The sequence below is a fragment of the Miniopterus natalensis genome, chromosome 1 (assembly GCF_054644295.1).
Source record: "Miniopterus natalensis isolate mMinNat1 chromosome 1, mMinNat1.hap1, whole genome shotgun sequence".
Taxonomy (NCBI): Eukaryota; Metazoa; Chordata; class Mammalia; order Chiroptera; family Miniopteridae; genus Miniopterus; species Miniopterus natalensis.
The window spans coordinates 143,016,541-143,030,295 of NC_142081.1; the positions used below are offsets into that span (position 1 = coordinate 143,016,541).

General features: G+C 45.5%; 1 protein-coding gene and 1 pseudogene across 1 annotated transcript in view; one reads left to right on the forward strand and one right to left on the reverse strand.

Moving 5' to 3' along the window:
- Positions 1-3,533: 3,533 nt before the first annotated feature.
- Positions 3,534-10,600, reverse strand: LOC107545484 (dnaJ homolog subfamily C member 4 pseudogene; annotated as a pseudogene).
- Positions 10,278-13,755, forward strand: part of PPP3CA (protein phosphatase 3 catalytic subunit alpha) — a 285,468-nt gene continuing 281,990 nt past the window's right edge. Inside the window, exon 1 of the mRNA XM_016223594.2 lies at positions 10,278-10,790. Within this exon, the coding sequence (XP_016079080.1) occupies positions 10,733-10,790 (58 nt within the window). The 5' untranslated portion in view covers positions 10,278-10,732. The remainder of the gene's footprint in view (positions 10,791-13,755) is intronic.

Consider the following 13,755-nt stretch of genomic DNA (forward strand, 5'->3'; position numbering starts at 1 on the left):
CAGTTAATCCTTTAAAAAGAATCTCCATCTCAGGCTTTTCTTTTAGATAACCAAAGACAAAAAATATTCATTCAAATATTAGGAAAATAAAATGTAATAAATATATATGAAACATTTTATTAACAAGTATTATAAAAGTTTAACATTAATATATGCAGAAATTTTAAAAAAGTAAAATTTATTATTTTTATTTCCTTTCCCTTGAATATCAAAACTACCACCTTTCAGGTACCTAGAGTACTTGTGTTTTTTGTTCTCTCTCTGTTCTCTGTCAAAACCAGAAATTAGTGAATAATTTTATACCTGGGCCACTCAGCTAATCAATCAAAGTGTTGTGGTCTTAGGGTCCTGAGGTGTTCAAGAGTATGAAAAGAAAAATATGGGTTTGGTCAGCTTGTCTTGCTCACAATGCTTTAACCTGGGTAAATACATTTTGCTAATCTAGAGAGATTCAGAAGGTGTCAACTTTTAATGACTACAGAGGACATGCTGCTCTTTTAACCTTCCATATAATTTAGTGAGGGGTCTTTAGTTTGTAAGGAACATAACTCTCAAACCAGCTCTAGAAAATAGGGCATATTATAAGGAATTTGAAGTGTCTCATAAATTCAGAAAAAAAATTTAATCAACCAGGATTTAAGAAGGACAGAAAGGAAAACAGATTTAGGAATCTCTTTGTCTCTTCTTCCCTCCCCCCCTCCCTTCCCCCTCTCCCCTCTCCTCTTTTCTCTTCTCCCTGGCTGAATTCAACCTATGGTCCCTCTGGCCCTTATGCTTTCATCTTTTTACTCACCCTACATGTGAATCATTTGCTAGTGACCATCTTAGTCCAAGCCTGCAAAACCCTTTATTCAAACAACCACCACCAATTTTCCTCTGGATTTTTAGATCAAGATCTTCCCAGAAGGCATCTGATTAGCTTAGCTTACTTTTGCTAAGTAGGTCAGTGAAGTTAGTTTCTGGCCTTTAGGTGTCCTCTTGTTAGATCTTCACTGACTCTGGTCCAATGCCCTGTGATGGCAGGAGTTGAATTTGTGACCTTCAACAGGTACTGTGACTGGGGCATTTTATTTAAAACAGGAACATGGGCAGGACAGGTACCTTAAAGCTTATGTAGCACAATTTCCTCTCTTGTCTGGATTTCTTTGGGTTGGGCACCAGGGACACCATGAAAGAGAAGAAAACTTTTTTTAAGGGACTGCTTCTAAACAACCAAAATCCAAACCCTGCCTACTTCCTGTCTGAAAATTGCTAATGTCTGGTCTAACTTATCACCAGGGAATAACTTAGATGTTGCAAACAATAGAACCCTTTGTATATTGGAGAAAGAGGAGTTATGAGTAATACTATGCCCTCCCCTGGATTTACACACATAATGATTCTTACATTGGGGATATGTGACCGACACACCTCATGCTAAAACTAAATTCTTGAGGTCCCATTTCATTTCTCATCCTGAAGGCCTGAGTCAACCCTTTTCACTCTATGGAAGTTGATTTTATAACTTAAAAAAACACACAGCCAAATATGAATTCTAATTTTTATTACAAATGCTTTGAAATGCTTACATCCCAAGTTTTATTGAGATGTAGTTGACATATAACATTGTATAGTTCTAAGGTGCAAAACATGATTTGATCTATGTATATGTTGCAAAGTGATTAATACAATAAGATTAGTTAATATCCATAACCTCACATAGTTATAATTTTTTGTTTGTGATTAGAACTTTTAAGATCTACTCTTTTAGCAAGTTTCAAATATACAAACAGTATTGTTAACTATAGTCATCATCTTGTACATTACATCCCCAGAGCTTATTTATCTTATAAGTGGAACTTTGTACCTTTTGAACACCTTCACCTAATTCCCCACACCCTTTGAAATGCTTATTTCAACTAATGAGAAAATCAGAAAAGTAACCTGAACTAGCATTGTAAGTGAATATTCAGTCTTGCAACAAACATTTCATTAAGTTCCTAGTATGTGCTAGGCATATTACAGGCACCAGAGATTTAATTGGGAACAAAAGAAAGTTCCTGCTCTCAAGGATCACATCATCTAGCTGCAGGAGGAGAGACAAACACATCACACACATAGCACACCTACACGTGTCATGTCAAGGGGTTATAAACCTGAAAAGGGAGCTAAGTCATTGCAAAGAGGCAGAAAGTGATGAGGTGCTCTTTTAGGTAGGTGTAAAGACTGCTTTGTTAAGATCACCAGTGATCTCCCCCTTAGTCAAAACCTATAGTCATTTCTCAGTTGTCATTTTACTCAACTCATCAGCATGGTTACGCAACTCACTTCATTTGCTTGACCTCGGAGATACCACCATTTACCCCCATAAGCTGCTCTTTTCAGTCAGCTTTGCAGGTCCCTCTTCTCTTCTCCTTACCCTCTAACTGAACTAAAGTACAACTAAGATGCCACAACTTTCAATTTTATACATCACCAGCCTGGCTCTCTTCTGTCAAGTCCAGACTCATGCATCCATCTCCCCGCATGCCATCTCCACTTTCATGTACAACATGCTTCTTAAAGTTCACATACCTGAAACCAGTTTTAGATTTTCTCCACAAAACAGGCTTTCCCTTTCCAACGCTCCCTTTCTCAGTGAATGGTAACTCAGTACCTTCCATTTGTTCACACCCAGAGCCTTGGAGCTCTTGACTCCTCCTTTTTATTTTCTCACGCCTTGTATCTAACCCATCAGCAAATGTTAGCTTTGCTTGTAAAATAGATTTGGAATCAGATACTTCTCATCATTCAAACCCCCTGATTTCTCACCTGGATTATGACAATATTCTCGTCAGTGGTCTTCCTATTTCTATCCCTGCTCCCTTCCTACCACCACATCTAAAGCCAGTTCTTATAAAAGAATGACCACTTTCTTTAAACTTATATCATATCACTCCTCTGATGAAATAATTTACATTTCACCAGAATAAAATTCAGATCTATTCAATAGTTTATGAGGCTCTATGTGATCTGAACTTACACCATCTCCTGGACTTCACCGTATACCATATACCACTTTCTCCAGTTCACTGTACACTGGCCTCTTCTGACAGTTCTTAAAACATGTCAGAATCTTACTTCAGGGCCTTTTCACATGCTGTTCTTTTAACCTAGAAGATTTTTCTTGAGATAGCAGCACAGATATCTCCCTCACTTCATTTGAATCTCCAATCAAATGTCACCTTCTAAGAAAGGTGATATTTGTCTGCACAATTTGTCTACAATAGCCAGTAGCACTCCTTTGCCCATCACTTCTTCCAGTGCTTTTAACACTGTGCATTATCACTTAGTCCACCAGATATATTTTATGTGTTTGTGTGTATGTAATTGTTTTAATTTTTTTTTTCTTTTTTCTTTTTGTTAAGCAGGGGGAATCACTTTATTGCATGCACTTTGGGTAGTGGTGAGTCCAAAGAGGGAACACAGCAGCTCCATTCAGATGAGAGGCTGGGGGTCATGATTTCTGGGCCTGGGGGAGGCCCCTGTGGTGGCTGCAGCTACTGTCTCTGATGTTACTCCTGCTGGAACCTGGCTCTTTTGGCCCTAGCCCTGGCCCTGGCCCTGGCCCTGAGTGTCATTGTAGATGGCTGTGATGATCTGATACTTTTCATCCATGAAGCTACAGGGCACCTGCTCCGACTTCCTGAGGCAGCACAGTGCAGGCCCGTGCCTGCCAGCATGATCAGAAGGCAGTACCCCAGTACCTGCTGCTTGTGTCTGTGCTGGGGCTGCCTCAGCTCTGCTTCCTGAGGCCTCACACTGCGAAACTGGGCCCAGTACTGTGCACTGGGAGGTGCCCAGGAGCTGTGTGCTTGATGAGTAGAGCCAGGATGGGCTGTGGTTCCTGGAGACTTTGGGGGGTTGCTGAGTGGAGCTGGTGGTCCTCGCTGTGGTGGATCTGCTCCAGGCTGAGTAGTTGGTATGCTGCACTCAGGGCCACAAAGCAGCTGTGCAGGCCTGGGTTCCCAGAGTCCGGTCCGCTTGCAGTTCTTTGCACTTGGAGAAGAAAGCCTCTTTAACTTCTTTAGTGCTGGCACCAGGATGCACCCCCAACAGTTCACAGTAGTTACTGGGACCAGAACACTGCCCGGCGGCCTCTGCAAAGAGCTGGGTGGGAGGGCTGTGGGGTCACAGCCAACTCAGGCACAGGGGCAGCACTGCGGCAGGCGGGCAGCTGGCGAGAGGAGGCCGCGAAGAAGAGTGCACTGGGCCCAGACTTCAAGCACTCCAGGGAGCAAAGGGAAGGGGCCTGCCCCCATGAATTTGTGAAGGAAAACTAAAGCAGGCCCTGAGGACCCAAGGGCAGGTGGGGCTTCCTTGCTCAAAACCAGACCCCAGTGTTCTGGACCTGTCCTACCTCTGACCAGGGCCCTTCTCCATACTGGCCTCGTTGTCTGGACAACCAACCACTTTAATTATTCTGGTTTAATCATCTGCTTCTCCTAACTAGACTGTAAGGTTTACGAGGAGACAGTTTTCTTTTTAAGTTATATTCCAAGTGCCTGATATGTGTTCAGTTGAATAAATGCTTTCCAATAACCATCAATATGCAAAATTAAACTCCACTAATTTGAAGTAAATGGAAATACGACTAATTTGAGTGCAAGATTCTTTTCTAAGAGAATATTTACTTTCAAATTCATGAATTTTCAATCAATAATGGGCAAAACTTACTTCCAGTAAAGGTAAATTTCTACAAGCTTTAATGAGTGAAACTCATTTCTAATTACTATATTGATTTTGTATATGCAAATGTGCTTTTAAAGTGACAAACTTTCTCCTAAATTGACTTACTAGGTCTCCTACAATTGGGTAGTACTTTTAGTATGATTACTAAACCGTTTGTTGTTATTGTTGAATTGTTCTTAAGAAACTTCAAATGTAAACTTTGGCGCATTTCAGGTAAAATATCCTGAAATTATGACCTTAGAAAAGCCAGAATACATAAGTTTTACAGCATGAATATTTCTTGGATTTTCAATGTAATAGCAAATGTCTAGCTATTTTAAATGCAAGCTTTTATTATTTGGCACCATTAATATAGTCATAATTTTTAAAATAATAAAATTAGGATTCAAATTATCTAGTAGAAAGGGCTAATAAGATTTTCTCCATTGTGTATATCTGTAATATATAGAAATATTAAAATATATATTAGAAATATTAAAATATCTCTGAGAGCAAGGGCTGTGGTACTTAGCCTGGTGCCTCACATATTGGATGTCAATACATTTTAAAAATTCACTCAGAAAAATTTGTTGAGCACCCTACCCTGTGCCCAGAACTGAAATATAAGATAAAGATACAAAAACAAATAAAATAACTTTGAATATATGTTTATTAAATCCAAATAAATAATGATCACCCATAGACTTGCCAAATTTTACATAAAATATATCTTTTCCATATTAAACTTAGCATACAATTCCATAAATTATAGTTTGGTCCCTCATGGAAAAAGTAAAATTTATTTCTGAATACATTGGGTATAACATATTTTTATGTCCTTTGAGAAATATCTTTTCTAAATGAGTAAAACTGCCCTCCGGGAAAAAAAAAAAGGCTCAACAAAATTTCAAGAGCAATCCAAAAGAGAAACAAAACCCCCTTTAGTTTAAACCTCAAATAATAAAATCTGTGGTGACTAATATATTTCATAGAGCCTCTACAGTGAATAGGGTAGAACTTGGCATGTTAGAAGTGAACATCAGAGGAATGAACTCTAAGATAATAAATAAAATTCTTATACACATTAATGTCTCCAATAGGACTGGCTGTCTAGTCTGCAGGTTCTTCAGCACTAGGCTGCACTGGCTCAGGTGAGAATAGGTCAGACATACTGTCAACTACCACTTTCTCAGAACAAAGTGCAGCCCCGAGAAGGGCCAAAACGAGAAGAGTCAAAATTCTTAATGTCAAAATGATAGTAAAGTCATCCAAGAACCAAAATAAAGTTCAAAATTTCAAAAGCAGGTTATTCTCAAAACAAAATATAAAATACAGTATCTTCAGTTCTTTTCTTGAAAAATAATGCCTCTACTTTTTAAAAAGATTTTTATTGACTTTAGAGAGGAGGGGGGGGAGGGAGAGAGAGAGAGAGGAACATTGATGTGAGAGCCCAACGCAGATCACTGCCTCCTATATGCCCCCGACCAGGGACAGAGCCCTCAACCCCGGGCATGTGCACCAACCAGGAATCAAACTGGCAACTCTCTGGTGCACAGGACAACACCCAAACAACCAAGCACTTAACAGAAAAATAAAATATTGTTCATTTACTATGATTTTTCCCCCAAATAGGTAAGCTGAGACTTGGAGCATTTGAATGCATAGATGATGCCAAATCTTTAATGTTCTTTTTTATTCCACACATATTTATCTTCATAATTAGCTGTGAAGTCAATAGTAAAATTAGTCTTCTCCAACAGTGAGAGGAAGTTACACTTTATACCTAAATTTTTGCCAAGGTAATATGTATACAATTTTTGTATAACAAGACTTTGAGATCCTTGAATAAAAGGACTAAGTCTTTGAATCCTTTCTCTATACATTTATGCATCATCTAGCACAGAACCTGGTACAGAGCAGGTGTTCAAAACACAACTGGTAAATGAATAATTCATTTACAAGAAGTAAAAATTTGATGCTCATGTATTAAAAGAAATATTTTTAGTCTGGTAGTTCTGTTACATAACAGAATAAATATGAATTTTACTTTTTGAACTAACATCTTAAATAACTTCTGTGTATTAATTTGATAATACTAGCACCCCTAATAAGCATATCCCCAAATTTCAATGGAACAACACAATAAATATTTATTTTTTCTTCATGTGAAGTCTGATGCAGATTTTCGTAGTGGGTGGGCAGCATTCCTCTATGTGATAAGTCAGGTAGTTAGCTCTTTCTATTTGGTGTTATGCCTTTCCCTGGGCTCTAGAAGCCTCTTCATTCAGCTAAAGGATGGAAATGCATAAGCTGGACAATGCATATTTGCTGCTTAACTGTTTTGTCCTGAAAGTGATTCAACACTTCAGCCCACAGTGTATTGACCAGAATGAGTCACATGGACCCACTTAGACCCACTTAGATGCAGTCCAGGAAATAGAATTCCTACCTGGGCACATGCTCCCCAGAGAGAAATATACAAAGAAGGGGAAATACAATTTTTTGGTAGACAGAAAGTTGTTTTTTGCCAAGGGTTTTTTGTTTGTTTGTTTTTTTCCCCCCTCTTCCTTTCTGTTTCTTTATAAGCAGAATCATTGTTTAAATCAGCATCCAGCAATTGCTTGAAAAATGTAAATTCCAAATATAATGTAATATAGTCAGTCAGCCTAGATAGTCTAACAAGATAAAAAAAGGCAGTAGCAGACAGTAGGACATCTGAAAAAGATATCTAAATAAAAAGATGATTTAGCTATTTCAGCTGGCCATGTATGAGGACACAACTGGTCCCCTATGAACATGCTGTCTAGTTTTCTTTAGAGTAGGGCCTGATTTTAAGATGTGTCTGTGTTACAGCAGTATGGAACTACAAACATGCATAAAAATACCTGATGATAAATGTGTTGTAAAGTGATTATGATTCATAACCTTTTTTCCCCCACACATACCTCAGCTAGGAGGTGTCTTAGACTTGTAGCGGACTGAAGGGTGTGCCTCAAAGGTGTGCCTTTATTTCCTATCTGTATCATATAACTTTTCTCTGGTGCTGACATTTTAAGCCTTCTGATGTTGGTTTATAGGTGCTTTTCCTAAACTTGAAAAGTGAGTCCAAAAAATGGTGCAAACTATATCTCTGTCTGCAACACATGGGAGGGAACATCATGGTCTGGGAAATGAGCATCCCTGGACTTGGTTTCCTGGTCTTTCCTCAAGCAGGCCCTCTTCCTCACTCACAGGCCTTGGCATCCCTGCCTGACTCTGTGCCAGCTGGCTAGGGCCCAACTTCCCAAATCTACCTTAGCAACTAGTTCTGCCCATGTTCACGAGGCTGTTCTCAACCAACCCTTCCTGAGATGATACAGTGGCCTCTCAGAGTTCATATTTTTATGACAGTTCTATTGGACTCTAGGCTTTACTGAGGGCAAGGACTATTTCACCTCCCCACCCCCACATAAATTACCTACCACAGTGTCTGGCATATAAGAGAATAATACATATTTACTATCTGCCTAATTACCCTGCACTATCCTGGGTTCTGAATTGAGCAGCAGAACCTTGGAGCCAGGGCAGTTGCCCTGAGCCAGAAGGACACACCCTGCATGGTCTCCTTTCAAGCTAGGAGGCCTCTACAGAGGCTCACCTGCCTTTTAGAGTAAGTTCCTACCCCTTGCAGGCCAAACTGTTCAAGTCACACTCTAGCACCATCAGTCAATTCCTAAAACTTATTTGCAAGTTTGTACTTTAATGTAACCCCTTTCTCCCAAACACTTCTGGCTCTATCTCTTCACCCCCTAAATCTTTTATTAGGCCTTTTACTAGGCTCATGGTCCCTTTCAGGAAATAGGAAAAAGTTGATATTGGAGGAATTTGGAAATAAAACAGGAAGAATGGAGGGTGGGAAATTTGTTTAGCTCAATTCATCACTCCCCCCCAAAACACCAACCTCCTTGCCAGTCCTTGGCGTTGAACTGAGGCTGTTCGGGGAGAGGAGCTGTGCGGAGGTGACCTTTTGGCAGAGGGGGGCCCACTTCATTCTGTGGCAGGTAGATCAGAAAGGAGCATTTGGGCTACTGTCACCCTCTGGCCTCTGCCTTGAATTCTCTTTTTTTTCCAACTGGAGAGACCAGTGTGGATTCTCCTAGGGGTTCACGGTTCTGCAAGTATCGGTAGAGGTAGGATCAAATGGATGTCCAGACATTGGAGAGAGGAGAGAGAGGAGAGAAAGGACATGTGTCGAGAGTCCCAGCCAGCGGCAGTGTGTGCGAACAGGGAAAAGGCGACCCTCTCGAGTGTTTCTCCAGCCCCCTCATTTCTCCCTGGAGACCCGCAGGGTCCCAGCGCCCCCGGTGACCCAGAGTAGCCCGGGGGCGTTTGGACTCCGGTCCCAGTCCTCCGTGGGCAGCCCGCTCCCGCGTCCCACCGCGCTCCACACATTCCTCCGCGTCCCCGGCCCGCGACGCTCGGGGGCGCCCCCCACCCTCGCGACGGTGCGAGGCAAGGGTGGTCCACACCAGTCAGCACAGCAGCGCTCGCAGAAAGGGCCTGATCGCTAAACAGCTGTGCACCCATCCCGGGCGGAGCCCGGCTCCCCAAGGTAAGCTGTCTGTCCGTCGGCGTTTGGGCGATGCCGCCCGGACAGCTGCGGCCGCGACGGCAACTGCGCCCGGGCCGCGCAGCTCCCCGCGCTCGGGCTCCCCCCGCCCCCCTCGGTCGCTCTCCCCCACCCCCACCCCCACCCCCACCCCGGGCCCTCCTCTCCCCGACTCCTCACTCCTCGCCCTCTCCGGGGCCACGCACACACCCGGAGACACCCTCCGCACTCGGCTACTCACACTGCGGCTTAACCCAGCCCACAAGGCACGGTTACCAAAGCGGCGCGGGGGGGTGTGCGGGGTCAAGGGGCCGAAGCCAGACGGGGCTGGGGGGGCCGGGAGAGCCCTCTCCACCCCGCCGCGACCCCCGCCCGTCCTCCGTCCCTAATCCCCGCCTGCCGGCTACAGTGACACCTGAGCAGGGACGGGGCGGCGGAGGCGGCAGGCCCGCCCGACTGGCAGCTGGGAGAAAACAGAGCGGGGGGCGGGACGGAGAGGAGGAGCGGGGGGCGGGCGGCACCGCGGGGCCGCCACCTGGCGCAGAGTGACGCGCGCGCCAGCCAGTAAGCGCCCGCAGCTCCGACGTCGGGGCGGGGAGCCGGGGGCGGGCTCCGCGTGGAGGAGGCGGCCGAGCCGGCGCTAGAGGAGGGGGCCGGGAGGAGGAAGGGGAGGAGGCGGAGGCGGGCGCGGTGGCGGCAGCGGCGGCGGCGGCGGAGGAGGAGGGTAGGTTGCGCCGGGGACTGTGTCTGCCGAGCTCCGCGGCTCTGCCTGTGTGAGTGAAGGAGCAGCGCGGGAGGCAGGGGCGAGCGCGGCGGCGGGACATCTCCGGCGGCCGCGGACCTGCGGCGGCGCTCGGCGTGGGGCGGCAGCGACAGGGACAGCGACAGCGATAGCGGTGGCAGCGGCGGCAGCGGCAGCAGCAGAGCAGCAGCAGCAGCGGCGGGCGCCTCTCCGCCGCCGGGGACGCCGAGGCGCGGTTGGTGGCACTGACATCCGCGGCCCTGCCTCTCCTCCCTCGCCCCCGGCCCTCCCCATGTGATCGGTCTTAATCCCGGCAGTGTGCGCGCGTGGGGCTCCATTCCGCGGTGCCCGGTCTCCGTGCCAGGGTGGGTGCTCGTGTGTGCGCTTCTCCTCCCCATCCCCCTTCCCCAAGAATAAAAGAAGAACCGAGAGGCGTGCTTAGAAAATAAATAAATAACCGCCACACACGCGTGCCGGGAGCGGAGTCGGCGGGGCTGGCGGCCGAGGAGGAGTGAAGGCGGCGGCGGCGGAGCAGGAGGAGGAAGAGGGACGCGCGGAGAAGGCAGCAACTTTAAAGCCATCTCGGAACCCAGACCTCCAGCCGAGCGGTTTGCAGCGCGGCGGCGGCAGCGTTGAGTGTCTGGCCCGCCGGTCCGGTCGGGGTGTGCAGTAGGACGGACGAACAGCGCGTCGCTGTCCCCCGGCGGCTGGAGATGTCCGAGCCCAAGGCAATTGATCCCAAGTTGTCGACGACCGACAGGGTGGTGAAAGGTAAGCGGCGCGCCGCGGTCGTCCGGGTGCACCGTGTGCCGCAGGCACCCGGGCGGCTCGCCTCCCCTCCCCCGCCCCGGGTTTTCTCCCTGCTCCGGCCACGGACCTTCTAGGATATTGTGCAACACTCGCCCCCCTCTCTTGCGCGCCCTTCCCCCACGCCTCCCACCCAGGCCCACTTGGGGCAATTTTATTTACGGGGGCGTCAGTTGGCAAATGGCTGAGCTTTGGGGAGGCGGCCGCGGGGGTGGCGGTGGCGAGAGGGGGCGCCCGGGGGGTGGTTGCTGGCAGGGTGTAGCTGCTGTGACAGAAATAGGAAGTGGGTGGCTGCTCACTGGGTTGCATGGGATCGGGTTTATGGTTTTCTTTTGCATAGGGAGGGGTGATTTATGGCTTTTAAAAAATTAATATGGCATATTTATGTGGCCGTGGCTGTCCACAGACTGCCTGGCTCGGGCCGGGGTTCTCTAGGCGATCCGTTGCAGCAATTCCCTCCGCGCCCCCTCCCCCTGCCTCTGGAAGGGCCTGCACAGGACTCGCGAGAGAGCGGGAGAGCGTGGGGGGAGCCCGGCGCTGCCTTCCGCGCGGGGTGGGGGCGGCCGCAGGCGGAGGGGGTGGCGGAGGGGACGCGCGGGGGCGCGGGGGCGCGGGAGGCGGGGAACGACCCGAGAGCCCTACAGTCGCTGCCCGGGATTCCCCCACAGGCCCTGAGAAAGACGCGAAATGCAGTTCTCCAACCTCCCTTGCCACCCAGCCTTCCCCCGCCGACCTGTCATTGCTCTTGAATGGTTCCCTTTTGGAGCACACCTCCCTAGTGGTGAACTCGCCTCGCTCGCTTCCTCCGTGTCCCTGTCACCCCCTTCTTAATGGGCTGTCTGATTCTCCCAGAGTCCGGGATCGTGTACTTCTGGCAGGGATGGCTCTGGGGTTTCTGGCAAAGAGAAGCTGGGATGGGTGCATGGGTTGAGGAAGGGGAGAGGCAGTGGTCTCCTCTCTATCACCGGGGAATCCCCCTCCCTTGATTCGTGGTGGAGTGGGGGAGGAACCATCCCAGGAATCCTGGAAGGATGATACAACAGAGCAGATCCGCCAGGATTAAGTAGTATCCCTCATTCCTGGGGTCAGAATGCAGAGCAAAGAAGGGTTGGGCGTGGGCTAGGCGCAGAGCGGGCCTCTGAAATTGGAAACAAGGCTGGCTGGTTTGGTGTATGTGTGTGTGTGTATGCGCGCGCGCTGTAGAGCAGAGCTCGGTTCTTATGTGGCCAGAGCTTGCAAGTAAAGTGAAGGCAATAAAGTCATTTGCATCGTGAGCCCTTAGGTGAAGTAACCCAGCAGCCTAAAGACCGTGAAAACAGAAGTCTTTGGGGCTTCAGAACTGTTCATTGCTTCACTCAGGTTTGCTCCGTTTTGAAAGTTTTTGTGTGTGTTCTCCTGATAGATGGGAAAAATTGTGGTCTCCTTTATAAGAAAAAGAGAATAAAATATCTTGTTTTGTTTTGGTTATATTAAAATCATTCCTGCTTTAGTGTAGTATTCATAGACCCATCAAAATAAGAAGGAAATATCTGCAAAAATGACTGGAAATAGGTCTATAGATGCACAGCTATTCTTTTTTGCAGGCATGGATCTTCCTGTAAACAGTCAATTCAAATTCATTCAAAAGAACTATGCTTGTATTAAGGCTCTTTGTTGATGTTTAAAAACAGTTAAGACCTTTTGCTAAAATATCAGAGAATAACAAATATCTCCCTAATGTGTGAAGTTAGGCGTAACTCCAATGTGTATGTTAAGATTACCTATATTCAAACAATTACTATAAAGCTTGCAATTCAAATGATAGCAGTAAATGTGTTAGCAATTAAAAAATACTTATGTGCACACACATAAGATCACATTCCCTGTTTTAAATCACGAAGTGTAGGTTCTAAATGTAAATGTAAAATTGTTATCAAGTGAAGAATGTAAAAATGATTGATCATACATTCAGGCTTGGTGTCTTTACCAGTTAATGTGAAAAGAGCACATTCAACCATTGTATGTGGCTGGTTTGTCTTACTTTTCCCCCCCAATGCTATATTATATATACAGGGTGTCCCAAAAATGTATACACACTTTAAGGTTATAAAGTTATTGTTTATTAATGTACAGTTCATTTAAAAAATTTAAAAGAATCTACAGAAATGAGTGTATACATTTGTTGGGACATGCTATATATTATTATAAATGGAGCTTTACATTATAAGTACACATACCAACCGATAATTCCAAAAATTTGGTTTCCATAGTATTGCAGAACTGAAATGCAAATGTGGGTAATAGACACAAAATAGGAAAAATTAGTTTTCCATTTGTTTTGATAGGCCTCTGGATGTGAAATTTCTGAACGTGAAATTTTGTTTATAGAAAAAAGTTTTATTGGTGAATCCTGGTTTTTTAAGATGGTCACACCCACCACCACTATTTCTCTTATACTTTCTTATAGAGTGTATATTGTTGGCTTAAAAGCCATCAGCAAATGTTGGGTTCAACATTTTATCATACATACGATTTTTACGATTAATTATTTGAGGTGATAATCTATTTTGATGACCGGTCTACTATGAAATAGCAGTTCTCCTTGAATATGTATACAGAGGCGTAGTGAGTACAAAGTACATGTATGATGAATGGAAAACATTACCAAACAGTTTTTCCTATTTATAAAAATTAGATAAGACAGTTAACAAAACCAGGACTTCACTCTAAATTTTGCTAGAACTTCATCTCAGTGCTCTGAGATTGACTTAATGCAGGAAAGGGATTATCCTTGAGGAAATTGCTGTGCTCTCGAAGCTTTCTCTCCTTTTACCAAATGCAGTTAGAGGTATTTGCTTACATAGAGAAAGAAGAGGTATTTGGATCATTATTACCATGCTGTGCCATGGCATTTGTTTACAGTTACCTTTCTTAGTGTGATCTGGGTTTT